At 56.5% G+C, this 26,615-nt stretch overlaps 3 protein-coding genes across 3 annotated transcripts; 2 read left to right on the forward strand and 1 right to left on the reverse strand.

Annotated features, from left to right (window-relative positions):
* The first annotated feature begins 345 nt into the window (after positions 1-345).
* On the forward strand, positions 346-11,549 carry GRPEL2 (GrpE like 2, mitochondrial). The gene is made up of 4 exons (XM_058815235.1): positions 346-415; positions 4,430-4,598; positions 5,695-5,776; positions 7,705-11,549. The coding sequence occupies exons 1-4, from the start codon at positions 348-350 to the stop codon at positions 8,061-8,063; spliced, it is 678 nt and encodes a 225-aa protein (XP_058671218.1). The 5' UTR covers positions 346-347; the 3' UTR covers positions 8,064-11,549.
* Positions 11,550-13,565: 2,016 nt separating this feature from the next.
* PCYOX1L (prenylcysteine oxidase 1 like) lies at positions 13,566-17,053 on the forward strand. Its single transcript, XM_058815438.1, has 6 exons — positions 13,566-13,733; positions 14,483-14,689; positions 15,120-15,294; positions 15,373-15,584; positions 15,673-15,813; positions 16,328-17,053. Exons 1-6 carry the CDS (start codon positions 13,628-13,630, stop codon positions 16,984-16,986), a joined length of 1,500 nt encoding a protein of 499 aa, XP_058671421.1. The 5' UTR covers positions 13,566-13,627; the 3' UTR covers positions 16,987-17,053.
* A 1,075-nt stretch (positions 17,054-18,128) lies between these two features.
* IL17B (interleukin 17B) lies at positions 18,129-18,759 on the reverse strand. The gene is made up of 2 exons (XM_058815520.1): positions 18,500-18,759; positions 18,129-18,378 (listed from the first exon to the last, which is right to left on the reverse strand). The coding sequence occupies exons 1-2, from the start codon at positions 18,757-18,759 to the stop codon at positions 18,129-18,131; spliced, it is 510 nt and encodes a 169-aa protein (XP_058671503.1).
* Positions 18,760-26,615: the final 7,856 nt, after the last annotated feature.

The following is a 26,615-nucleotide window of genomic DNA, read 5'->3' on the forward strand; positions in this document are numbered from 1 at the left end:
GGGTCTCAGAGCCGAGTATAGGGGCAGAACGGCCGTGTCCGGAGCCAAACCCCAGGTCCCGGCCCCTTGTGCCCGAAGCCGAGTCCTGGGTTCCCGGATCCAAACCCCGGGTCCCGGCCCGCTGTGCCCGGAGCAGAGTCCCGGGTTCCCGGAGCCGCATGTGCGGCGGCGGGCGGAGCGCTCTCCGCCCTCCATTCCCTCATGCCCGCCTTCCTCTCATGCCCGCCTTCCCCTCACGCCGCCCCCTTCGGCCGGGCCGCCCGCGCTCGCAGGGCCGTGTGGGAGCTGTAGTTCGGCGCTGCCGCGGGCGCACGGCCGCCGCCTGCTCCGCCGCTCCGTGCGGGGCCATGGCCGCCCGCTCCCTGCGGCGCCTCGGGGCCCTGCTGCCCGCGGCCGGCAAGGCCGGCACCGGCAGGTACGTGGGGCGGGCTGGGACCGGCCGGGCCGGGATGGGACGGGGATACAGGGGTGACCCGGAGCCGCGGGGTGTCGGGGACAGACGTGGCAGCGCCGCGGGGCCGGGCCCGGGCGGGCGCCGCGCCGGGGGCGGCAGCGGGAGCGGATCCACACCCGGAGCCCAAGCACGACCCGGGCCCGGATCTGGACCCCGACCCCAACCCGCAGCCAGACCCCGCCGGGCTCCATCATCCCCCGCCGCTCCCCATCTCACCCCCGAAACCCCGCGCTGCCGTTGTGCGCTCCTCAGAACCCCCTGGAGCAGAAATAACCCCCCACAATCGAGCTCTTTTCCCGAAATAGTGATTTTTTTTGGAAATTAATGTTCATTCTTAAGGCAAAGCGTTTCCGCGCTCGATAAGTCACGTTGGGAGGTGGTTTCCTGCCACTGTGGGTGGGTTTTGTGTCTCGCCCGGCGGAACCACTTATTCTTTAATTTATTCATTAATTATTCAGGTTTAATGTGCTTCTCGGGTTTTGTTTCAGGTGGTGAGGCAGCCCATGTGCTATCAGTGTGTTTTGGGGGGTCGCGGGAAGAGAATCCATTTAATTGTGTCAATATGTAGACAGGAACAATGTCCACTCATGCTCTTTTTTACATCATGGAATATAGCTTAGAAAAGAAAAATCCATAAAGATACTTTGGTTATTTGAGTAAAGTGTGGGCAGGTGAAAAGAAAAAACGCCAAAATGCCTGTTAATTTTGTTGTTGTTGTTGTCTAGAAGCATCACTAAAATACTGTTTAAATATAATAAATCTGCAGCACATAGTAAAGGCAGCTGTGTTTGGGACTAAATGTAGATGCGTGTCAGGAAATTCTCCCTCTTACGTGAGTGAAAACTGCTTTGCCCCCCTGAAAAATGTGCAATGCGTCTTTCACCCTGCTGTGTGTCCCCCTCTAGGAGCTGTAGATCTTTCTCACATCCTGTGAGATGTGAGATGTGCAATGCGTCTTTCACCCTGCTGTGTGTCCCTCTCTAGGAGCTGTAGGTCTTTCTCACATCCTGGCACCCAAAACTGCCCCGGTTCTCGAGGTGCGGCCGCCCCAGAGCGGGACTGTCCCCTCCTTGCGCTGCATTATCTCTGCGGGCACTCCCTGATGAAACAGCGCGGAGGAATTGGCAGTAATTACATTTCCTTCCAAAGCACCCTCATCAGAGCTGAATCCAGTGCAGATGTTCCCGTGTGTCTCAGCACTCGAGAGCTTTGTCATGCTGATTTGGGAGGAGGAGGAGGGAGTGTTCCAGGAGGGTGGGGAAGGACCCTTGAGTTAGAGAGAGCTGATTGTCACTTCGGAATGGTCGGGTGCTCCAGAAAGGGGTGATGATACCATTGTAGCTCCGACCAGAAACCCTCTCTCATCACTGAAATATTAATCTTGAAGGACAATTGGCTTAAGCCATATGGCTGCAATCAACTTCTCTCCTCTCTTTTATCTCTTTGGCTTTCTGTCACATCGCTTTGTAAATCTTTCTGTAACACCAACTTGTGTAACTCCCTTCACACGCCCCGCGACTTCCACGTGTCTGTCACTTCGGGATGTGTCAGCTTCCTCCCGTGGGATCCATGCCTATTTTTAGGGCAGCTGTGATCAAACTTTGGAAGATGGAGCCCAGTCACTGAACAGCCTGTAAATAGCTCCTGCCACTTGTTGGGGAGAATTCCTTTCATCCTGCAGCAAGGAGTCCATCGAGCGGCATTTTCAACCCTGCATAACAAACCTGAAGAATTCGCTTTGGAGTCAGGCTGGGATTTCTTGGCCATAATTTTTGCAGGCAGCATGTGACTGCCGGGGCATGTCCCTGCTCGGGGGAGCGCTCTGGGATTTGGGATTTGGGTTCAGAGGCTGCACAGAGGAGTCCATGCAGGCAGCTCCCTGCTCCACGTAGGCAGCAGGGACCGGCTGCTCCGTGCCCCTCTCCCACGCAGAACACACCCATCCCTGCCAGCAACCGCCGGCAGAGGGAAAAACCTCCCCAGCTTTGGCATCTGGGGGGCAGAGGAGTTAACTGAGCTGCACAGCCTATTTTTAAAACGCTGGAGTTTCACCTCTGAGGGGCCCAGCAAGATTTCTCAGCTGCGGTTCAGGTTCTTTGGTTCAGCTGTAGCATGGCTGATTTGCATCCCTGCAGCTCTTTGAAATGAAATGTGAGATGATAAAGGATAAAGCTTGGAGCTGCTGCTTCCCATGGACGTTTTTATGTGCAAACAAAGCCTCAGATTGATTTTTGAAGGTTTGGTGAAGGGGTCCTGCTCTGTCCTCCCCTTTAGTTTAATGTACTTTCTCTAACTTTGATAAAGTGCTGTTAATCAGTCAATAAAATGAACATGACAGGAATTTTAAAAATCATTCAAAATAAATCATTCAAGATGGGGTCTTGTGCCCCAAACAGCAGCCAGGGATGAAATGTGGGGTTTTTCTCCTGTATTGGCATTCCTGGAACCCTTTAAAGATTAGTCTGAAGAACATCCTCCTCTAGAGCAAGTGTAAGTAGAGAAAGCACTTTGAGGTTTGTATCTGGCACATAATTCGTTGAAAAGGATTGGTTTGACATACAGGTGATGCTTTAAGTCCCCACTTAATAAAAACTGTACATGCAAATGTCCTCAGGTGGGGAGAGGAAGTTTGTCATTAGTGCTGTGGACATTTAGCACCCTGCTATTAAGGATTTAAATGAGGAAACATCTGGGCTGTTAAACAGGGCTGGGAGGAGATGCCTGGTGGTCTTGGGGCAGATACAGATCTCTCGAGCTGGGCTTTGAGGGTTGAGCCAGTCTAAACCCTCAGGGACACCTCCTCCCTGCCCCACACCTCACATATTTGGCTTCTCTTTGGTACTGGCACTTGCACTGATCTGATCTATCAGCAGACCAATTCAGGGACACTGAGAGAAAAGTCCTCTTGTTTTATAGGGTTTTTTTTCAGCTGGTTTAACTCCTTGAGACTCAATTCTGCTCAGCTCCAGTACTGGAGTAAAGGGGGCAAAAGAGCTGAAGAGCACTGAGGCTTCATGATAGACCCCAGAACAAACTCTGTGCACTTGTGTGACATTGAACCTGAGCACTGCAGCCTTGCTAGAGAGGAAGAATGCTTCATGGTGCAGGCCTGGTAATGTGAACTCAGCTCAATCGATTCTGGGGTCTAAATTAACGTCTCTGTGCAGAGTGGAATTGTTCTGTACAAGCACAGGGAGTGGAGCTGCTGCCAGCACAGGGATTTCTGGGCTCTGCTCCCTTTCACGAGGTAGATATGCACTTAATAAATGGAAAATATTGCACAGAGGGAATATAAAACATTGCACGATGGGGGTGTTGAAAGCTTTGCTCAGAGGAAGATCCCAGGTATTCCCAGAAAAGGAGAATACACCCTCCCTTGTTAGGTGTGCACTGAAATGTTTCCTGGGTGGAGCTGGTTTGAAGTAAATTCTCCTTTGTTCTGCAGATTCTTCCTGGTGTGAGGGAGGTGGAGCTGAGGCTCACACTGGCAGGAATGAGCCCTGTCTAGGTTGGTTTGTAAAAGCAAGTGTAGTAAGAGGGGCGTGAAACACAGTCAGGGAATCACAGAATTATTTATGTTGGAAAAGACCAGGGAGGTGGTGGAAGTGTCCAAGGAATGACTGGATGTGACACACACAGCTCTGGGCAGGTGACAAGGTGGCGATTGGGTACAGGTTGGACTTGGTGGCCTTGAAGGTGTTTTCCAACTTCATTCTGTGTTTCTGTGAAAATCTGACTCTTTTGAAGGTATGCCAAAGAAGTGGAGTAAAGCCTCTGTGTGCCGTGTTAGTCTAAAATAAAAGAAATTAAAACCACCTCTTTGTGTTTCTTTGCTGATTGTCTGTGTTTTCCAAGAACTAAAATTGTGTGTAGAACCCTGCGTACCTCTTTTAAGAGAGCCTGCTTTTAATGCTGACACTAATCTTGAATTCTCATGGACCCTGAAGTTACTCAACTTTGTTTCTGTGTCCCTAGTTTGTATTTCAGAGGGTGCCCCTGTGCTTTCAGCACTGCAGCTCAGCAGAGGAGCACAGGAGACGAGTGTGGCCCAGAGGAGCCCAGTGAGGAGCCCAAGCACCCCCTCTCTGACTGTGCCTTGGAGCACAAAGCCATCAAATTGGAAGAGCAAGTCCGGGATTTAACTGTGAGTGTGCTGGGTGCCTTTGCTTCAGTCCCCTTGGCTTGGTCTGTTTTTCAGCCCTGAATTTTTCCCTAAATGCTGTGACACACACACACAGAGCTGCAGAGCAGCTGTGCCCTGCATGTGAGAGGGTGAAATTCCACCCAAAACACCATCTGTCAGCAGTGCCTGCAGCAGGGCACTGATGATGTGGTCCTGGCAGGAAAAGCTGTGTCTTGGAGCTGGTCACTTCTTGCACAGCCTTGTGGCAGTAGCTTCGTGCTGATTAGTGTCGCATGTTGGCATAGAATCATGGAATATCCTGAGTTCCCACAGGATCATCCTGGCCCTGCACAGACCCAGAATCCCGGCCTGGGATCCCTGGAGTGGTGTCCAAGCCCTCCTGGAGCTCTGGCAGCCTCAGGCTGTGCCCATCCCTGGGGAAGAACCTTTCCCAAAATCCACCCTGACCCTGCCCTGGCCCAGCCCCAGCCCTTCCCTGGGTCCTGTCCCAGAGATCGGAGCTGCCCCTCGGGAGGAGCTGCAGACCCCAAGGAGTCTCCCCTCAGCCTCTCCAGCTGCACAATCCCAGTGCCCTCAGCTGCTCCTCCGTGGCCCCTCCAGACCCTTCCCCATCCTCATGCCCCTCCTTTGGACACTCCTTAACAGCTTTATGTCACACTGGATCCAGATTATCGGAGAAGGGAAGCCCTTTTAAGTGCCTGTGTGTGATGGAAATCAGGTTCTATATTGAAGAACACACGTGACAGAGGGAGGATTAAATGCCACAGCACTGGGCTGTTCTGGAGATAATCACCCTGAGAATGCTGCCCTGAGTGAGAAATCAGCTGTCACAGAGCTGCCTGCTGGAGAGAGCAGGATCTCAGCAGCAGCCTGACCATGGCTGTTCAGCTGAATTCAGCCATTCAGTGCCCAGAACATTTTTTAGCCTTGAGTCTTGTGAAAGAGTTGCAGTTTTTGGTGAATCAGTGGAAAGACTTGTCTTTGTATGAAAACGCAGCAGCCCAGTACAATCTTCTCTCTTTAAAGCCTTCCTGAGGGATTTGCAGTGTCAGAGAGGGTTTCACCTGCAGGTTTGATGTGTCCCCTCTGCTTACAGGAGCGATACCGCAGAGCTTTGGCAGATTCTGAAAATGTCCGGAGGAGAACACAGAAGTTTGTGGAAGATGCCAAACTCTTTGGTAAGCAGAAGAGCTGTGTTTACTGCACTGGCCTGCCTGAGCAGAAAATGCTGATCAGCAGCTTTCTGTCCCCCTGTCCTGCCCTCCCACGTTTATTTCAAAGCCTGCTGTGATGCTTGGCCTGGACTCTTGATATCTGGGCGTAATCACTGTTTTTTTCTCTGTGTCCAGCTGTGTCCTGTCCTATCAGGTTTACCCACAGAATCACAGAATTGGGACTATTTTTTTAAATAGTCCCATTGCAGCTGAGTTTAGTTCTGCTGACTTGGTTGAAAATGCAGGCTCTGCTGTGTGCTGAGGATTGGCTCTGGCAGGGTGGTGCATTTTATACTCAGCTGTGTCATCAGGTTGTGATCTCCTTTTCTGTATTAACAGCCTCCTGTGCTTCAGTTCTTTGGAGGTAAATGCAGCCTGGGGCAGTAGTTGTCAATCTCTAGATTAGATGTTTAAAATGTCTTAAGAGAAATACTTTAGCATCAGTGAAACAAGCTGAATTTGTAGCTTTGGCAGCAGAAGCAGGTGAGGGAGGAAGAAAGTGCTGTTCAGGCATTGCACTGTGCCAGAGCCATCTCTGAGAATGAAAAACTGTTTTTCTCCATAATGCATGAATCTCAAGAGGTTTATTGTTAGCTAATTCTAGCAGCCTTGAAATTAGAGCTGCTGTATTTTCTTACTTTCCACCCATGGTGCTATAAAATGGCTGCTGAGTTTGGAGATAATCAACAACAGGATGATTGATTTTGGGAGGGTTTTTTTAGCTTTTGGGATTTGATATGTAGCATGAAGAAGAAATAAGTTCTTTATTAGAAATTGCTCACAGAGTGAGACTTGGAGATATATAGATAAAAGGAAAATCTGAAAGGAGATCATAGCAAGGTGGGGTTAGTCTCTTTTCCCAATTGAGAGGTAAGACTAAGAGGAAGCAGCCTCAAGTTGTGCCAGGGGAGGTTTAGATTGGATTTTAGGAGAAATTTCTTCACTGAGAGTGTTGCCAAGCACTGGCACAGGCTGCCCAGGGAAGAGGTTGGGACATCATCCCTGGAGGTGTTGGGAAGGCTGTGAAAGGTTTAGTGGTGGCCTTGGCAGTGCTGACTTGATGATCTTAAAGGTCTTGAGCAGCCTGAATGACTCTGATTCCATGAAATGAGTGGTAATTGCTGGGCTTCTGTCTGCTGCTTTGCTGCATCTCCTTCCTCTCCTTTGTTCACATGTACAGCTGCAGACAGCACCTGACTATTGCCTCGTTTTCTCTGTTTCCCTAATGTGTCATTCCAGTCAGGGAGTTATGACATTTATGTAACTGAGGGAGGCAGCTTTTCCTGGAATTTCTGCACTGTGCAAGAAACCACTGCTGGAAATGCAGCCAGTCTAACCCTTTTGTCAGTATTTTCAAATGACAAAACCTGCCTGGCTTTTCATGACCAACCCAAGGACCATTTTGGTTCAGTCCTTCCACAATGGTTTTAAGCTATGAATAAATTGGGGATTTTGTACTTCTGAATAGCCATGCATTGTTTTTGCTTCCCCCCATTGTGTTTATTCCCTGTGGAATGGGCATTTGTGTGACAAAATTATGTCAGTGGGACTGGAGCAGGGGATGTGGAGCAGAGTCCTAAATGACAAATCCGAGTTGCAAAAAACTGTTTGGAGTGAGACATTAATGCTCTGTTTTGTCAGGAATACCAAATATATATATGGTCATAGATGGATGTGTATTTCCTGCATATACCTTGGTTTGGGGAATCTTTAGATTACTTTTAATGCTGAAGCTTTGGTTCCAGCAATCAAAAGACACTTCCTGGTCTTGCTAAATTAACTTCAGATCAATGAGCAGCTTTAAACCTGCCTTCAAACCACAGTGCCTTTGTCTGCCCTTGGTGCTGGAGCTCTGGATGTTCTGTAAGGTGTCCTTCACTTCCTTCCTGCAGGCATCCAGAGTTTCTGCAGGGACCTGGTGGAGGTGGCAGACATCCTGGAGAAGACGGCCGAGAGCGCCGTGGGCCACGCCGAGGAGCGCAGCGACCCCAGCCCCGCCCTGCAGAAAATCTACGAGGGGCTGTCCCTCCTCGAGGCCAAGCTGCAGAGCGTCTTTGCCAAGCACGGCCTGCAGAAGATGAACCCCGTGGGGGGCAGGTACGACCCCTACGAGCACGAGATCATCTGCCACGTGCCAGCCGAGGGCATGCGGCCGGGCACCGTGGCGCTGGTCACGCAGGACGGCTACAAACTGCACGGCCGCACCATCCGCCACGCGCTGGTCGGCGTGGCCGTGGAGGCGCACGAGTGACAGGGCTCCAGCTGCTCCACTGGGACCTTGCTGGGCTGGGGACAGTCGCAGATTGTGTATTTACTTATTTATTGAGCTGCGTTTGCGTTGTGGGATGGCTTCGGGGTCGCCGCCGTTCCTTCTGAGGTACTCGCGTATTTTATGATCCTCCTTGGAGCTTGTCCTGCTGTTTGTCAGAAATTCGGGGCGCTGTAGCCTCCTCCTTCTCTGCTTATTTCTCCATGGTTTGTATGGGGAAAGGGGAGATGTGGACAGAAAGGGAAATTCTCTTCAGGAGATGTGGAGAGAAAGGGAAATTCTCTTCTTGTCTCCCTGTTCCATCTCCTGCAGTGGCCTCCAGGAAAGGAACTTCTCTGCCTCACTTTCCACAGCTGTATTAAGGGACTGTTAATAATACTGACCTACCTCACAGGGATGTGGTGAGGCTTTTCATGTGCAAAGCACTGGGAAAAGTCCAGAGGGATGAGTATTATTGCCACCTGGATTTGATGTCTTCCCTTGTCCCCACACCCCTCAGATGGGGCGAAGATGATCACTTGAAATAACATTTAGGGGCAGCTTTTTCTTATGTTGCTTCAGGAAAACAATCTGGAATTCATGGCATCTCTGTTGTACTAGAGTTGAATAGAGATGAGGGTTTAAAAAGAATTCACTTGTTAGGTCAGACTAATGTTAATATTCCTTCTCCAGGTAAAATTCCAGCTTGACTCTTTGTTCCCAAAGGTAAAACAGGGAATGGTGATTTGTGGTGGAGCCAGAAAACTGTCCTCACATCTCTTAATCTCCAACCCAAATGTATGTTTTAGAGGAGAGTAATTTCTCTTCCCTGGTGGGTATTTGTGCAGCTTTCAAGCATGATAAACTATGTGCTCTTGTTGCAGCTGCTGGCAAAATGGAGCTGTGCCCTTAAGCAGGAAATCTGCACTGTTCTATTTTCTCAGCTCTCCAGTAGAGATCCTCAGATTACACCAACTTCCAGTCCACATTCTGACTCTTCTTTCAGTGATCCTAGTAAATATGAAACCTTTTGGGTTTTGATGCAAGGAGAAAAACCTTCTTTGCTCCAAAGTCTCAAGTGCCCTTGAACCAATTTTAGCAGCAGTGACAAGAAAGCAAGAGAAGCAGAAGGCTGAGGAAGTGAAAGCTGACCTCGAGCTGTCCTCCTGGTTGGAGGCATGTTGTTGTCACAGCACATATGTATTTCCCACTGGCCCTATTGCCTGGGAGTTCATTTATCTCAGCTGAAAGGATGCAGTCATGAGGAGGATCAGAATTTAACCCTTTGCAGAGCAGCAAGCAGTCAAATGACAGAAGAACAGTTAAGCCACAAAACCAGGAGTGGTTGGTTTTCAGCTTTTTTTACTGATTTGTTCGTTCCTTCCTTTTTACTTTCTGGAATTGGTTCCATAACCTGACAAATGCACTTCCAAAAGTGCTTTACTTTTAGAGTGGATGCCATCCCTGGTTTGGAAAAAAAATTTATTATTCTTTTATTCCTTTAGACGCTTCAGCTGAAAAACCCTTTTGTGGTGGACTTCAGGATTGTCACGGCCTTTAATACTGCCAGTCTTTCACCTGGGGAGGCTGTGTGCAGTTTCGTGGGTTGGCACCCCAGAAATTTAAGTAATTTGCACATTTCTAACCTGCTCCGTGCAACCTTTTTTAGTGGCAGATGTGATGTGAGTCTGCAGTGGATCCTTTTTGGAGTGTGGGTTTCTGCCTCTGTGCAGCAGGTTCTGGAGATTTCAGCCCTGAAACAGCACTTCTGGCAGCTTTAGCTCATGGGCAGACCTTGTTCAGTGTCTTGTATTATTGCCATGTTTTTGGAAGTTTCAGAGGTAAACAGGACTTCCTATCCATTGTTGTGCTGAGCAGGTCACCAGGGTACGCTGTTTCTCCAGAGAAGAATGGTAAAGTATGAAATGTGACACTACAAATGTGGCTGTTCTTCCTCAAAAGTGAGGAGCCCATGTCCTCAGCTGGAACAGTGGGGTCTCTGCTGCCTCTTCAGCCCCTGCTGTATCAGCTGAGTCTTGCAGTATGAGGGGAGAGCTGGAAACCAGCTTTGAAAGTGAAACTTTAGTTGTAAAGACCCAAACAGAAGCACAGGCATTTTACACTACAGACAGTTTTCTGTCACAGAGAGGCTGCAGCTGAGTGTGACCAGGAGTGATGGGATCCAAATCCTCTTTAAACTCACCCATGGAGCCACTGGACTGTGAAAAAAATGTTACAGCCACCCAGTCCAACCTGGGTTTGCCAACTCTGCCTGTCTCCTCAGCCAGTGTTCACCCACTTCTGCCTTAAGGAAATACCCTCAAATGCACTCCAGACCTTCTGTCTGTACTGAGAGATGATTTATCAGTTTGTCTGTCTGGGGGCACTGCAGTGTGGCTGCATGCAGCAGGGCTCTGAGGGATCCAGCTCCTCTGCAATCTTCCCCACCCTCACAGAGGCCCTGTTTAATTTGGGGCAAGTTCTTCTCCCAGTGAAACCTCCAAAACTTCTCCAGGATCCTGTCAGGTTTTATGGTTCCTGTGAAACTGAGGCAATGCTGAGACATTCACAGATGTTACCAAAGAGATAAATCCTCTAGCTGTTGTTTGTCCCAGGTTCTGCTTCCTCTGAAAGGTGAAGTGAAAATGAAATAACCAAACCTGGATTCCATCACAGAATCTAGATTTCACAGGTAAAATTTGATTCTTTTGCCTTTCAAGCACACTTAATGATGTTTTTTTGTCCTGGATGAGATTGTGGAAGGGTGGGTTGAATTTCTCCTTGGTTCTTGCTGCCTTTTCTGCTCTGTTTCTGTAACTCCTGCAGGGAGGGCACTGAGCTGCTCCTCTGCAGTCACTTTATCCAGTGCCTGTTCAGTAAAACACAGGAATACATGAACAGGGCAGGAACAGCAGAGGAGAGAAGTGTCATGTACCTTTTAGTCATTTCCACACCTGGACAAGTCTCCAGTGGCACTGTCATGAGCATGGCAAGATCTGAACTCTGACCAGGAGCAGTGCAGAATGAAATGGATGTTGCTTTGTGAACATGAACTTCCAGTGCTTCAGCAGCAGCGCTTCTGTTGGGAGAGCTGTGATCACTCAATAGCTCCTAGCAGTACCCTAATTAAAAAAAAAAAAAAAAAAAAAAAAAAAAGTATTTAAGTTTTATATTGTGAATATTGTAGTATTTTTTTATTTTAAAACTCGAGGTGTTTTGTTATTATTTGCAAAGTCAAACGAACAAAGCGTTGCTAATGTCCAAAAACCCAAGGCCATTGAGGTGGGAGGAAAATGTGTATATGTTGTAATTTTTGTGTGTTTCTGTGCTCTTTGTTTACCAAAAGGTTCTGGCTGTATGAAAGACAGAGATGTGTGGGAGCAGTGCAAGAAATTGACAACAACATTTGAGTTGATGTTGGAAAGGTCTGATTTCCTTTAGCTGTCCAGATCCTGTCCATTTGCTAATAAAACAGAAGAATTGCAGTGACTTCTCTTGCCTTTTTCCCTGCCCCAAACTGCTGCTCATTCCAACTCCAGCCAGCTGGGCCTGCACATGGGAAGGTTTGGGGCTGTTCTGGTCCCATTGTGACAGGGCCACAGCAGCATTTGGCTGAGCATTTTATTAATGGTGTTTTAGGAGGACTCCCAGAAATGCACACACAGGGATGGTGTCAGTGATTCCTGCACTGATAACACACACAGGGATGGTGTCAGTGATTCCTGCACTGATAACACACAGGGATGGTGTCAGTGATTCCTGCACTGATAACACACACAGGGATGGTGTCAGTGATTCCTGCACTGATAACACACAGGGATGGTGTCAGTGATTCCTGCACTGATAACACACAGGGATGGTGTCGGTGATTCCTGCACTGATAACACACACAGGGATGGTGTCAGTGATTCCTGCATTGATAACACACCCAGGGATGGTGTCAGTGATTCCTGCACTGATAACACACCCAGGGATGGTGTCAGTGATTCCTGCACTGATAACACACCCAGGGATGGTGTCAGTGATTCCTGCACTGATAACACACCCAGGGATGGTGTCAGTGATTCCTGCACTGATAACCTGCCCAGGCATTTCCACACCTTCTGCTGTGTCTGCTCCTGGACGAGAGTGGAGAGAAATGTTTTCTGCCAGCCTCTGGTGGTGGTTGGTTCAGCAGAGCTCTGCCAGCAGCTGAAATCTGGATCTCTGGGTTTATCTTTGCTTGGCACTGCCCCTGTGTGTGCTGTGCTGCAGCAATCCAGGGATTGTGCAGCACTGCAGTTAAGGGTGGGTTAATTTACAGGGTACCTTCACACTGGTACCCACAGGCAGGCTGTGATTTCAGGGATTTGTGGGAGGAAAGACGAGGCTTTCTCTGTGAGGGCGTGTTTGTAACAGATTTCCTTCTCTGCAAAAATAGCTGGGCCTCCATTCCTGCTTTCACCGTGGCACTTGGTGTGGGTGGGCCTTGTTCTGCCACAGCTCCGGATGCCCCCGGGCACTTCTCCCTGCAATAAAAAGCATTTGCAAAAGACCATTTACAAATAGCCTTTACGGGGGTGAGATCAATATTTCCGTGCTAAAGGTCTGCCAGCAAAGGCAGCCGTGCTGCAGGGGGGATGGCCCATTACAGGGCTTTTCCTCATCCAGCCCAGGAAATCCTGCTGCTGCCATTAGGCAATTTCTGGCTCTGCTGGTTCTTTTCTGCAGCAACAGTGAGAGTTGGGAGTTCTCAAACCACCATGTGCAGCAAAGCCTCAGAGCTTGGGGCAGAGCATTTTGCTTATGGCATGATAAAATATCCAAACTCCTGCGAGCAGGGTGGGGACTGGGAGCAGTGCTGACCTGCCTGGGAGCCCTGCTGTGTGCACAGCGCATTTCTTGTCACCCACAGCCCTGGGGAAATCAGGCTGGTTAAGTAAGAGCTTGTTAAAACCCGAGATGTGCTGCAAAGATATTTGCGTGCTGTGTTTTGAGCTGCTTGGGATCATCATGTCTCCATCCCAGTGTGATCCTGCCCATTGTGAGGGGAAGCTGAGCAGGGGTAATTTTTGTCTGTGCCCACCCCAATATTCAGCCTTGAGGTTCAGGGTTGTACATGCTCCCCATGCAGAAAGTCTGGAGTGGCTCCTGGCTGGGGAAAGGAAGGGGCCTGTGCTCGTGTTGTGTTTCCTGGAGACAAAGTGATGAATTCTCCAACAAAATTCTGTCCCTTGGTAAGGAGCCAGCCCTGGGCTGGAGCAGGCTCTGGGTCTGTAATTACATGTCCAACCTGTTCGAGAGTTTTTACTCAGCCTTTGCTATCCTTTGTAATCCGAGGAGCAGCGGGCTCCCGTGGGATGCCCTTGGCACAAACCGCTCGCTGTCAGGCTCCTTGTTTTGCCCAGGGCAGAAAGTCCGAGCGAAAGCTGGAAACGCCTTTGCTGCTGCATGAGGCGGGCAGGACCCAGCCTGCTCTGCTCTGCCGGGACCCGAGCTGTGTGAGCATTACCTGGTGCACATGGAGCCATGGAAAACCTCCTCTGGCAGCACCAGGGCCCGAGCTGCGTGAGCATCACCCGGAGCACATGGAGCTCATGGAAAACGTGCTTAGGGTGCTCAGGCAACACCGGGGCCCTCGCAGGAGCGCGGTGCTGCCGGGGCAGCTCAGGCCGGACCCTCGCAGCGGGTCGCGTGTGAGGAGCGGAGGGCAGGGGGATGCCGGCAGGGGGATGCCGGCAAGGGGATGCCGGCAGGGGGATGCCGGCAGGGGGATGCCGGCAAGGGGATGCCGGCAGGGGGATGCCGGCAGGGGGATGCTGGCAGGGGGATGCCGGCAGGGGGATGCCGGCAGGGGGATGCCGGCAGGGGGATGCTGGCAAGGGGATGCCGGCAGGGGGATGCCGGCAGGGGCTGTCGCAGGGTGTCACCGTCCCCCGTGTCCCCTCAGCGCCACTCCCCGCCCTGCCTTGCCCGGTGCCGCCTCCCGGGCCGTGCCGGGCTCGGGGCGGGGCGGGGCGGGCGCGGGGGGCGCGGGGGCCGAGCCTCGGGAGGGGCGGGCCGGGGCGGGCGCTGCCGGCGCCGCTCTCCGCGCCATGGCCCCGCCGCCCGCCGCGCTGCCGCTGCCGCTGCCGCTGCTGCCGGCCCTGGCCGCGCTCCTGGCCGCGCTCCCGGCCGCGCCCGCCGCCCGCGCTGCGCCGCGCTCCATCGGTACGGGGGATGCCCGGGTGGGGTGGGCATCCGGGAGCACCGGCAGCGCCGGGCCGCCTCCCCGCCCCGCCGGGGCCGGCACCGAGCGTTCCGTACCCCTCCTGCGCTCCGCAGCCTGCATCCCCGTCCCCGCGCATCCCCGCATCCCCATCCCCGCCGCGGCCGGGGGAGCGGCGGGACCCCCTCGGCCCCGGGGCGCTGCTGACCCGGCCTCTGGCCGCTCTCGCCCGCAGCCGTGGTGGGCGCCGGGCTGGGGGGCTCGGCCTCCGCGTACTTCCTGCAGCAGCACTTCGGGCCGCAGGTGCAGCTGGACGTGTACGAGCAGGCGGGCGTGGGAGGGCGCCTGGCCACCGTCACCGTCAACAAGCAGCAGTATGAGAGCCGCGGAGCCTCCATCCACGCCCTCAGCCTCCACATGCAGGACTTCGTCAAGATCCTGGGTGAGATTGGGCATCCCAGCGCTTGCATGGCCTGCCTCGCTGGGCTGGGGTGTTTGGACACCCCCGGGCTCTGGGCTTGGGGTAGTGGGGAGGGTTTGTGCCAGTCCCCCTTGGCAGCCAGGAATGTGGTGATCCCCTTGCTGTCTCTCCTGTTGTGCCCAGGAGAGGGAAGGGGACAGGGTGGTCACCATCAGGGGTCTGCTGGCATTAGTGTTGGGTGGTTGTTCACAAACTCCTGCCAGTCTGTCCCAGTTGGCAGCAGCAGCTCCATGGGACGCCCCAACATGATGTGGCTGGGAACCCGTGCCTTGGGGTCCCTCATTCCTGATGCTCCTCCAAGAGCATCCTTGCCCCTATCCCTGCTGGGATGTGTCCAGTGGCGGTCTTTCCCAGGGTGGGACCCAGCCACACGCTCCCTGTGCTCCCGCAGGCCTCAAGCACCGGCGGGAGGTGGCCGGGAAAAGCGCCATCTTCAGCGGGGAGCACTTCGTCCTGGAGGAGACCGACTGGTACCTGCTCAACCTCTTCCGCCTCTGGTGGCACTATGGCATCAGCTTCCTGCGCCTGCAGATGTGGGTGGAGGAGGTGATGGAGAAGTTCATGAGGTAGGACAGCCCGTGGGGCTGGGGGGGTGTCCCTGGCACCAGGGCATCACCGGTGCCCCCTGCTCCTGTCCCCTCCAGGATCTACAAGTACCAGGCCCACGGCTACGCCTTCTCCAGCCTGGAGGAGCTGCTGCGCTCGCTGGGCGGGGAGGCCTTTGTGAACATGACCCAGCGCTCGGTGGCCGAGTCCCTGCTGGAGGTCGGTGTCACCCAGCGCTTCGTGGACGATGTCATCGCCGCCGTCCTTCGCTCCAGCTACGGCCAGTCCGTGCTGGTGCCCGCCTTCGCAGGTGAAGCCACCTCCCCTTGCTTTGTGACACTGCTCAGTGTCCCCTCTGCGGCCAGGCTGTGGAGCCACCCTCGTCTTCCTCTCTGCAGGGGCCATGTCGCTGGCGGGAGCCCAGGGCAGCACCTGGGCCGTGGAAGGAGGGAACAAGCTGGTGTGTTCAGGGCTGCTGAAGCTGACCAAAGCCAATGTCATCTCAGCCAGGGTGACAGGCATCTCCCTGCACCACTCGGGTGAGCCTGGGCACGGCTGTGGTGGGAGGCTGGTGGTGGCAGCTTGGGAGTGCTGTGGCTGGAGGGCATCCTGGTCCTGGTGAGGCATTTGGGAGAGGGCCTCAGGGTCTGTCCTTCTCCCTTTGTCTGATTCTGCAGTGGGGACCCTGCAGCTCCAACCTCAGCCCTGAGGTTGCCCTCCCTCCCTCCTGAGGTCCATCAGGTTCTCTTGTGGCACCATCCTTGTTGCAGGCTCTCTCCCCCTTCCACCACAGCAGAAAAATATCTGGGGCTTGGGATGTGGCCTGTGTTCCCCCAGTCCTCTTTGCCCCACTAGGCTGGGCCTCTCTGGAAACATTTTATGTCTTAATGAAGCCTTTCTGCCAGCCTAAGGCATCAGAAACTCATCCATAACCACCAGGTGCTGTGGTATGTGCTGGAAACCAGGGGATGGAGGTCAGGCTGGGAAAAAGAGGGTCAGGGCAGCACCACCGGGGCTCAGGGCTGCTCCTGACTGTCCCCTGTCTCTCTTCAGAGGGGAGAGCCCTGTACCAGGTCCACTACGAGAGCCCCGAAGGCCAGGGCTCGGCTTTCTACGACCTGGTGGTGCTGACGACTCCGCTGCACCCCAGCAGGAGCAACTTCACCTTCGACAACTTCGACCCGCCCATCGCCGACCTGCCTGGATCCTTCCAGCCCTCCGTCACCTCCGTGGTGCACGGCTACCTCAACTCCTCCTACTTCGGCTTCCCCGACCCCAAGCTGTTCCCTTTCACCAGCATCCTCACCACCGACACCCCCGAGCTCTTCTTCCACACCATGGACAACATCTGCCCCGTCAACGTGTCGGCGGCGTTCCGGCGCAAGCAGCCGCAGGAGGCGGCCGTGTGGCGCGTGCTGTCCCCGCGGCCGCTGGACAAGCCCCAGCTGAAGACGCTCTTCAGGTCCTACTACTCGGTGCAGGTGGCCGAGTGGCCGACGTACCCGCGCTACGACGCCGCCAAGGCGCTGCCGCCCGTCGTGCTCCACGAGAGCCTCTTCTACCTCAGCGGCGTGGAGTGGGTGGCCAGCTCCATGGAGATGACGGCCGTGGCCGCCAAGAACGTGGCCCTGCTGGCCTACAACCGCTGGCACCAGCAGCTGGACAAGATCGACCAGAAGGACTTGATGCACAAGGTGAAGACGGAGCTGTGAGGCCGCTGAGGGGTGCTGGGCCAGGAGCTTTGGGGTGTGTGGTAGTTTGGGGAGTATTTATTGCCTTGGGGAGGCCAGGGAGGGCTGGGGGACAAGGGACAGGCTGTGTCCCAATGACTTGAAGGCCTTCAGGAATACAGTTCCTGTCCAGTGTTGCTGTGTCTGTGCTGTGTGCCTCAGTTTCCCTGTTCCCTCACCCCAGGCTCTGCTGGAAAGGAGCCTGTGCCTTCTCCTGAGAAAGGGCCACAGTGTTTGGGAGGGATCTTGGGGGGCTTTGGGAGGGATCTTGGGGGGCTTTCAGGGTTGAGGCTGTCTGGCATTGGCAGCAGATGGGTCCCCCCAAGCTTCCCAGCTCCCACCAGTCTCTGCTGCCTTCCTGGCTTTGCCCTTGGGAGCCTCACAGGGAGGGCTGGAGATGCCAGGGCCTCTCCCATGCCTGGAGCCCAACCAACCCTGCTCCTGTGCCCCAGGGATGCAGGGAGGGCTCTCACAGCTCCTGCCAGGTGCTCTGTGCTTCTGAGGGTGTCCAGGCTTGTGTTTGGGGGGCAGAAGAGCCTCTGTGGGAGAAGCCGGGCAGACAGAGGGGCAGCGTGAGGGGCCAAGGCAGGGGCAGCTCAGACCAGGGCCAGCAATGCGCTTTATTGAGACCTCAGAAGCTGCCCAAAGCACCAGCAGCTTGCCCAGCTCCTTGGGCTGCCCAGCCTGGCACAGAGGAGCCTGTGGGAGGACTGGAGAGGACAGGAGAGGTCTGGGAAGGAATGGGAGGACTGGAGAGGACTGGGATGGACAGGAGGGCTGGGAAGGACGGGAGGGCTGGGTGTTGCCAGGAGCTGTTGCAGCAATGGAGCAAACAAAGGGAAGTGGGGACTTTGGGAAGGGAGGAGGCCTGATCCTGATCCTGATCCTGATGCTGATCCTGATCCTGATCCCAGGGCTGCCTCTGCCCTGGGTGTCCCCAGAGCAGCTGCTGGGGCTGGGGCTAGGGCTGACAGATTCTGCAGGGGGATTTTGAGGAGCTCTTGCACAGGGAGCTCCCCTCACCCTGCTGCCTCTCCCAAAGGGCCGGGCAAGCTGGGGAAGCAAGAGCAAGCTGGGTAGAACGGCCAGCACTGGGGGAGCTGCAGGGTGTGAGCTTTGCAGCCTCAGAAGATGCAGGTGCAGCCCACGGCGATGGTCTCCATCACCATCTGGTACTTCTTGTGGCACTTCTTGCCCTGTGCCCTGTGCCCCGGCGGGGCCGGGCAGAGCAGGCGGCGCACGGGCAGGCGGCTGAAGATGGGGATGCTGGCCATGCTGCGGTCCTCCTGCCGGCTGAAGGGGTTAATGCAGCCGCTGCACAGGCACCGGGCCTCGGGGATGTCGGCTGGGATCCGTGAGGCATCGTGGTTTATCCTGGAGGAGAGGGAGACAGGACGAGGCTGCAGAGATGGTGCTGGGGTGAAATGGGTTCTGCATCCCAGCCTGCCACAGCCCCCGTGCTGGCACAGAGCCACCTTGGCTGTCCCCAGCTCACCTGTAGGCCCAGGGGGACAGGCTCCTGCGGTTGGACCTCCAGAGCCTCAGGTTCACCTGGCACTTGGTGTCCCCCGGCTCGGAGCCGTTCCTCAGCTGGCGCACCATGTCCTGGATGCTGTGCTCGTACTGTGCCATGCTGCTGTAGGGCTCCTCCGGGGCCCAGGCCAGGCCAGGGGGGGCTGTGGGTGCCCGTGCCAGGCCCCTTCTCCTGCCCCTGGCTGCCTTGCTCTGGTCCTTGGCTGTGGGAACCAGGACCATGGCAAAGGTGAAGATGCAGAGGAGAAGCTGAGGAAGAAGGAGGATGAGGATGGTGAGAGGCTGCTTGTGCTGCAGGACTAGCATGGAAGGGGAGCCCTCCCTCCTCGCAGGGGTCACCAGGTGATGGCAGGACCACATTGGCTTTGAGGTGGCGCATTCAGTGCCCAAAGGCAGTGCTGGCCTGCAGGTGAGAAGCACCTGAGGGCAGTTTGCAGGGATGGTGGGCACACTCATGATGAGCTGATGCGTGTGGCTGCCCCTCACCCTGCTCGCAGCTGGCAATTGGTGTTCCCCAAAGTGCCCCTGCCTGTCCTGCCCGAGCCGTGCCCTGTCCCCTCCCTGCCCACCCTGAGGCAGCTGAGTGGGGAGTGACCCAGCTCAGGCTGTACCTGGGCAGCCTCTGCTTTAAAAGGAGCCTCACAGAGATGACACAGCCAATAACGAGATCTTTATCCAAGCCCTTCCTCTGTGCTCTGAGGAACGGTGAGAGAGAAAAGATGCTTTTTTCCTTCCCTTCTGCCTCCAGCCTCGCAGCCGTGTGCTGCCACTGCCCGGCAGGCTGCCCAGCAGGGAACAAGGTTCCTTTCTGTAATCCTGCTCACTGCTATTCGTGTCCCTGCAGCGGCCCAGGCTGCCCCACGCCCTGCCCGTGGGTGTGCAGTGCAGGGGCAGGGAGGCTCGGTGGCCGGAGCCGCACTGTCCGGCTGTCTGTCTGTCTGTCTGTCTGTCCATGGCTCTGCTCTCCCAGGCTGCTGCATCCTCACCCTGCAATGGCCCTGGCAGGCCACAGCAGCAACAACCCCAGGTAAACACGCATGCAAATCATTCTGTTAGGGAAGGAAAGCGAGGAGCAAGCCCTGAGATTTGGGGAGGCACCTACCAGGTTCGGAGCCCGCTCCATGGCTGCTCTCTGCGCTGCGGCCGCTCCCTGCGAGCCGGGCAGCTAAAAAGGGAAAGCCCCAGCCCCGGGCTGTGCCCTGCCAGAGGTGTGTCCGGTGCCCAAGGTGCCAGGGAGCCTGGGAGCAGCCAGGGCAGGGGGCCAGCGTGGTCTGGGACTCGGCCACCCGTCCCCGCCCCAGCGCTGGCCGTGCTGCCCGCGGTCAGTGTGGTCAGTGGTGGGTTCCCTGCGGAGCAGGCAGCCCCCAGGGGCTCTCCTGGCAATAACACGCTCTGGGGAGGGCGTTTGGGCTCTCTCGGTGTCACCAGCACGGTCACAGCCCTGACAGACCGGAGGGACGCGGCTGCTGGGTGGCGGAGCAGGGGCTCACAGCAGGAGCATGGTGGCTGTGCCCTGTGCTGGCAGCAAGGTGAGTGGGTAACCTGGGGCTGAGGGCCTGCTGCCATCTGTGAGCCACCCCCAGCACAGCTCTATGTCCCCAGGAGCCCCCAGGCCCCTCTGCCCAGCAGTGAGGTGGTGGCACCCATCCCTCCCTGCAGCCCTGGTCCGTCTGTCCCCAAACCCTTCCCTTGCTCTGTCCTGCAGCTCCTGCATGGGGACGCAGCAGCTGTGCCACAGCTGGCCCTGGGGCTGCGGCGGGCTGGCTGTGCTGGGCCGGGCACCGCGGTGCAGGGTGCTGCGGCGGGGGAAACTGAGGCACGGGGGTGCAGGCTGTAACTCCCCGTCCAGAGGACAAGGGCTGGCACTGCTCTCCCTGCTCTGTCGCTGTCCGTGCGGTCAAGAGCCACGCGATGGTGCTGTCCGCCACCCAACCGCTGCCAGTCCTTCCCGTCTGCATCCCTCCTCCTCCTCCTCTCCATCCCTTCGTACATCCGTCCGCCCTCCGTCCCGCCCTCCATCCCTCCGTGCATCCCTCCGCCTCTGCATCCCGCCCCTCCATCCCTCCGCCCCTCCGTCCCGCCCTCCATCCCTCCCTGCATCCCTCCTCCTCCTCTCCATCCCTCCTCTCCATCCCTTGGTACATCCCTCCACCTCCATCCCGCCCTCCATCCCGCCCTCCATCCCTCCTCCTCCTCTCTATCCCTCCCGTCTCCTCCCCTGCAGCCCCAGCCTCAGGCGGATGCCGCCGCTGTTCCCCACGCTCTGCCCTGCTCCCTGGGATGTTTCCTCCTCCTCCCGCCTCCCTGTGCATCCCCAGGGATCCCAAGGCCCTCGAGCTTTGTAGGGTAGAGGGAAATTTCCACCTCCTTTTCCCATCCATGGACTGTGCCTCTGGGAACCCCCATAAATGGGTAAAGGTCTCTGCACCCCCAGCTCACGCTGTCCCCTCCTCCTGGCAGCCCTGGGGTGCAGCAGGGACCAGTCTGGCTGCTCCCCCTGCCCAGCCCACATTAGCACCCCCAAGGACAGCCCAGCACAGCTCCAGAGGCTTTGCTGTGCGCTGGCCTGGGATCTGGGCACACAGTGTCCCGTTTGTCACCTCAGCACCTGGGCTGAGATCTCAGCATGGAGTGTCCCGTTTGTCACCTCAGCACCTGGGCTGAGATCTGAGCATGGAGTGTCCCGTTTGTCACCTCAGCACCTGGGCTGAGATCTCAGCATGGAGTGTCCCGTTTGTCACCTCAGCACCTGGGCTGAGATCTCAGCATGGAGTGTCCCATTGTCACCTTAGGATCTGGGCTGGGATCTGAGCATGGAGTGTCCCATTTGTCACCTTGGGACCTGGGCTGAGATCTCAGCATGGAGTGTCCCACTGTCACCTCAGGATCTGGGCTGAGATCTGAGCACAGGGTCCCGTTTGTCACCTCAGCACCTGGGCTGGGATCTGAGCACAGGGTCCCGTTTGTCACCTCAGGCCCTGCCAGGGGAGCCCTGTACCCACCTGCCTGTGCTTCAGCTGTATGGCAGCACCTGGCCTTTGGCCAGCAGCATTTTTGGGGTGCAGAGCCTGCACCCAGAGCCTTCACCCGGTTGTGGCAGGGCCGGTGGCAGCCCCGGGCGCCTGCGTGTGCCGAGCAAGGCGAGCGTTGTGTCAGCGCTCGGCAATGCTGTTTACACATGAGAGAGGCGCAGAGGCATCTGTGCCGGCAGCCAATTGCCCAGTTTTGATCTTTTTTGGTGAAAAGGAAACCAGGCCTTGTCAGACATGGCCAAATTTGATAAGCTGGGGGAGGCGGGGGCGGGTGTGGGAGGCTTTTCCCCCCTGGCCTGGCCCGGGGAAGGGGCTGGGATGGGGAGGCTGGGCCATGGCCAGTGTGGGGGCTCCGTGTGCCCATCCTGGCTGCAGTGCCATCCCTGAGAGAGCAGGGCTGGGGTTACCCACAGGGGACAGGAGAGGTGTTCTCAGGTTTGGTTTGTGCTCATCCCTGCTGCTGTCACCACTTTGCCACACTGCCATGGGAAATTTGGGTGGAGAGCAAGGCCTGGAGATGGGGAACAGGGATCCAAATGGGGCAGGGGTGGATGTGAAGATAAGCTCCACCTGCCCTGAGTAAACCCAGGTGTTTACTTGCCAGATAAGCCTCGTGGAACCCACCCCAGCCCCAGAGATGCAGGGCATCTGTGTGGCGCTTGTGCTTGGCAGCAGGGATGTGCTGGCAGGGATCATGTGGCAGAGCACACCACAGGGACTGCAGGTAAGGGAACGGGGGGACGTCAGGCCACAGCTCCAGGCTGGCAGAAAACAGCCTTGTGCAGTTTCCCACATCAGGAATGTCCCTGCAGGGGTGGGAGCTGCTGGACTGGGGGCTGCATCCCCTCCATCTGCACTGGGCAATGGCTGGTGCCACTCTGCAGGGCACGGCCACTTCTCTGGGCACCAGGCTGCCCCAGAGCCCAGCTCCTCGTGGGGTTTGTGCACACCTGAGCTCAGCACACACCCGGCCCAGCCAGACAGGCGGGTCTGGCAGGAGGCTCCAGCACGGCCTCATCCCTATCTCTGCGTGAGCAACATTTTCCACTCATCAAAGCAAAGCTGCAGGCAGCTGTCCTGGCCAGAGCCAGCCCTGTGCCGTGCTGGGAGGGGGGTCAGCCCCCCAGAACCCCCCTGGCAGGTACTGCTGGCCCCGCCACAGCACGGAGCTCACATCCTTATTTGCACAACGGCTCCAGAGACAGCCGAGCCAAAAAAGCTTATTTTAAGCTTGCTGGAAAAAGAACATTGTTTGGTGGGAATTTAAACTCCCCGTTCTCAAAAAAGGCAAAAACAAAAAGTGCTTCATTCTGCCGGCTCCTGCCATTGCATAAACACAGAGGCAGGCACGGCTGGGCGGGGGGGACAGGAATTTATTGCCGGCATCGAGCAGGTTGGGTTGTGGGACAGGGACCCCTCCTCTTCTGTGCCCCCAGTGCCCCAAAATCCCTCATGCTGGCAGGAGGGAGGGAAGGGGCATTGCCCCACCGTGGTGCCAGTGCTGCGGGCAGGAGGGGTGAGCACGCTGGCAGCCCGAGCTCTGGCTGGCCCGGGCTCGGCATCGCTGCACAATATTATTAATAAATGTTATTTATACAGCCCCAATCCAGCTCCCCGGGCGGGCAGCTGGCCGTGCTCGGGGCTGCTGTAAATCACGCCCTTCGCATCCCCGAACAGCAGATTCGGGTGTCGGGAGGCAGAGCTGAGCTGGGGGACAGCAGCACCCGGACAGGAGGCTCCTGGGGGGCCCGGGGCCGGGGAAGATGCGCGTCCGTCCGTCTGTCCGTCCGTCTGTCCGTCCGGCACATCCTGCGCGGCCCCTCCGGCGCATCCATCACCCGCCCGCGTTTACAGCACGTCGCTGCTTTTACACGATCCAGACGCGCAGGTTCCTCCTGTCCCGCTCCTCCAGCGCCTTTTGTTTGCTTTCGCCTCCTGCTGCTGGAGACAGAGCAGCTGATGGAGAAAGCCTGTTCTGGAAAGGGCCGCTTCCTTCCGTCCCTGCCGGCCCTGGCCCCGCTGCCGGCTCTGGAGGGGCCGGTGTGGGTGCAGGGCACGGACAGACCCCGGTCTCAGTGTGGGACAGTCTCAGGTTCCTGTAGGACCGATGGGGCACAACCATGGTGTCCTCCAGGACCTGGCCATGGGTCCCCTCATCCAGCCTGGCCTTGCTCCCTCCATCCCCCTGTGCTTTCTCTCTGACCTTTTCCAGCCCTCTGAGCTCCTGTCCTGGCTGTGCCCCCTGCCCACCAGCCCAGAGCATGGGCTGGGCAGTGCTGGCTTTCAAATAATTCAGTTTTCCTTCCCCCTGCAGCCCCAGGCAGTCAGACACCAAACCCCGAGTGCTTTGGAAGGGCGGCTTCATTTTGTGCTGGATTGCAAAGGTGAGACAGCCCTGCCAGGACAGCGGATCCCTGTGCATCCCAGCTCCTGGCTGAGGCAAGGGCCGGTCCTTCAGCCCCGTGTGGGACACATGGAGCAGCCTGGAGCCATCCCCACCACCTTCCCTGCCAGGCCAGGGGCTGGGGGATGCTCCCAGGGACGTGCTGCCAGGGCAGCAGTGCCCTCTGGGTCTGTGAGGAGCAAGCCTCTTGCTTGAAGGGCTTTGGTGGCTTTTTCTGGCGGGCAGGAGTCCAAGCTGCCAGTTCCCAGGGCAAGGCGAAGGAGGAGGTAAATGCAAAGCTCAGCAGTGGCACTGACGTCTGTCCTGGAGGGCTGTGACCAAGCCAAACTTCTCTCCGTGCTCCTGGGCAAGGGATCCCATGCAGGGACCCCCAAACTGCTGGGGAATCATCCCCAGGTGGGAATTGGTGGCTTGGAGTCAGAGCAGGCAGTTCCCTGCCCTGCTCCCCATTCCCTGCTCCTGCGTGCTGCAGTCAGGGAGGGAAGGGATTTGCAGGGCAGCACTGGCCCCTCCTGAAGGTCACCTTGAGAGCTGCTGCAGCCCAGCTCCCCATTCATCACTGCCCTGGCCCTGCAGGGGCTGAGGGAGCAGGGGCTGTAATCCCACACGGGCTCAGAAATGCCCTCCTGCCCTCCAGCAGCCCCCTCTGGTGTCAGGCAGCAGATGAAAAGGTTCTAAATTCGGTGTGTTCGGATGTTAGCGGGGCTTGCAGGAGAAGGGTTCCTCTTTGCACGCCCCAGGCTCTTGGGAAGGTGGGAGCAGCCCAGGGCTCCCTTTCCACCCCTGCCCTGTGGCATCACAGCAATGATCCCCTCCCCACCTGCCTGGGACAGAGCTGCCACTTGACCCTGCCCCTACACCCAGCCAGAGAGGCTGGAGGTCAGGAAAAATGTCACTTTAGTGGAGATACTGAAACTGAGCCCGTGCTGAGCAGGGATGGCCGGGCAGCATCTGAGTGAAGGAGTAACAAAAACAAACCCACGCCAAGGAATCCTGCTTTGCCCCAAATGTTTTTCTTATGGAGTTGTAACAAGACAAGAGCTGTAAAGATAGTAACCTCCTAAACATTACCTTATTAAGGCTTCTCAGAAACCGCAGGGCACGACCCCTCTGGGTCATGGAACAAGAGCGCAGCATCCAGCGAACAAACAGAGGCTAACGTTACATTTTTCACTTCATTTAGGGAACCTGGTTTCTAATTATAGTGCTTGTTTAATGGCTGTGCCTCACTGCTAGCCAGCCCTCCCAGAGCACAGGGAGAGGGGAGTGGGAGGGCTGGGACATCTCCCTGCTGGCTCCCAGGGGACTGAACTGGGGACAGAGAGGGGCTTGGGCGTTGGAGGCAGTGAGGGAGGGTCAGTGCCCAGGGAGAGCCCCTGGGGACATCCCACAGGTGCTGTCCCTGCTCAGTGCCATGCAGCAGGGGCAGGGGGTGCTGGGTGTGCTGCTGTGGCTGTGCTCTGTGCAATTCCCATTGCATTTCAGTCAGCCTGGGCCCATCTCTGCCCTGCTAACAACAGGCAGAGCTGCTGGGCCCTGGCAAAACCAAGGCTTGTGCTGCCAGGGCCACTGCATCTCTGTGTGTGCAGCAATTCAAAAATTAATTGGTTTTTTTTCCCCCCAAGCAGCCCGTGGGAAGTGCTTCATATTGCAGGTACATCACAGGTGACTCTGGCTCCTCAGAGGCCGCCAGGTCTGGGCATGCTGCTGGCAGACCCAGGCCCTGCTGCTCCATCCCCGCTCTCCTGGCAGCTCCCTGGTGCCTCGTCCAGCACAGGCTGGTTCCCTGCTTCTCCTGTCCTGCAGCTCCCTCTGGGATCAGGGATATCCCCAAAGTGCTGAGGGCATGTCCAGCTCCTGCAGCACTGGCTCTGGTGCTGAGCTGGTGCCTAAGTCTGGGGAGAGCCTCAGGGCTGGCAAGCACTCCACACCATCCCCGTGCAAAGCCTGGCATGATGGCACAGAGGCCTTGGCCCTGCCTTTGGGGCTGTCCCCACCAGCTCAGGGGTCTGAGGGTGGTAGGAGTCTCTCTGGGATGTGTTTCTGGTGGAAGTCCTGCCCTGCCTGACTCCTACTCCACATTTGTCCCCATCCAGGTTACAGCAACCACTGTGCCTGTGCATGGCTCAGGATCAGCCTCCTTCCCACAGCCAGGATGCTCTGATGGACGCAGACCCCGGCTCAGGGGATGTCACCACCTTGAGAACCAGAGCTGAAGCTGGCAGTGTCTCCCTCAGTAATTTCATGGGGCAGAGGCTGCTCCTGCTGCTCCAGAGCTGAGCCCTGTGCTGGATTCGCTGCCAGTGTCACCCAGCAGAGCAGCAGGGACAAACCCCATCCTGCCCTGCTGGGGCTGATGGAGCAGGGGATGAAGGCTCTCAGTGCTGGCTGTTCCCTGCCCAGCTGCCAGCCTCTGCTCATGGTGGGGCTGGAGGCCATACATGCACTCACACGGGCCAGGAGGGGCTGGGCTGGTGATGGAGCTCCCACCCAGGCTCCCACACCCTGGAACCAGGACAGGCAGCAGCCCTGCAGCCCCAGCCTCACCACCATCACCTCATGAGTGTCCCAGCCCTGGGGTGTGGGATCCTGGGCAAAGGGGTTCCCCAAAATCCGTCCCTGTAGCTCCGTCCTGGTGCTGG

The sequence above is a fragment of the Ammospiza caudacuta genome, chromosome 16 (assembly GCF_027887145.1).
Source record: "Ammospiza caudacuta isolate bAmmCau1 chromosome 16, bAmmCau1.pri, whole genome shotgun sequence".
Classification (NCBI taxonomy): Eukaryota; Metazoa; Chordata; class Aves; order Passeriformes; family Passerellidae; genus Ammospiza; species Ammospiza caudacuta.

Coding starts and splice junctions, on each gene's coding strand:
- GRPEL2 (XM_058815235.1), top strand. CDS start 348: ATGGCCGCCCGCTCCCTGCGGCGCCTCGGGGCCCTGCTGCCCGCGGCC. Junction 416..4,429: donor GGCAAGGCCGGCACCGGCAG/GTACGTGGGGCG, acceptor CTGTGTCCCTAG/TTTGTATTTCAGAGGGTGCC. Junction 4,599..5,694: donor AGCAAGTCCGGGATTTAACT/GTGAGTGTGCTG, acceptor CTCTGCTTACAG/GAGCGATACCGCAGAGCTTT.
- IL17B (XM_058815520.1), bottom strand. CDS start 18,759: ATGGTCCTGGTTCCCACAGCCAAGGACCAGAGCAAGGCAGCCAGGGGC. Junction 18,379..18,499: donor CTGTCCCCCTGGGCCTACAG/GTGAGCTGGGGA, acceptor CCTCTCCTCCAG/GATAAACCACGATGCCTCAC.
- PCYOX1L (XM_058815438.1), top strand. CDS start 13,628: ATGGAGCTCATGGAAAACGTGCTTAGGGTGCTCAGGCAACACCGGGGC. Junction 15,585..15,672: donor GCTGGTGCCCGCCTTCGCAG/GTGAAGCCACCT, acceptor TCCTCTCTGCAG/GGGCCATGTCGCTGGCGGGA. Junction 15,814..16,327: donor CATCTCCCTGCACCACTCGG/GTGAGCCTGGGC, acceptor GTCTCTCTTCAG/AGGGGAGAGCCCTGTACCAG.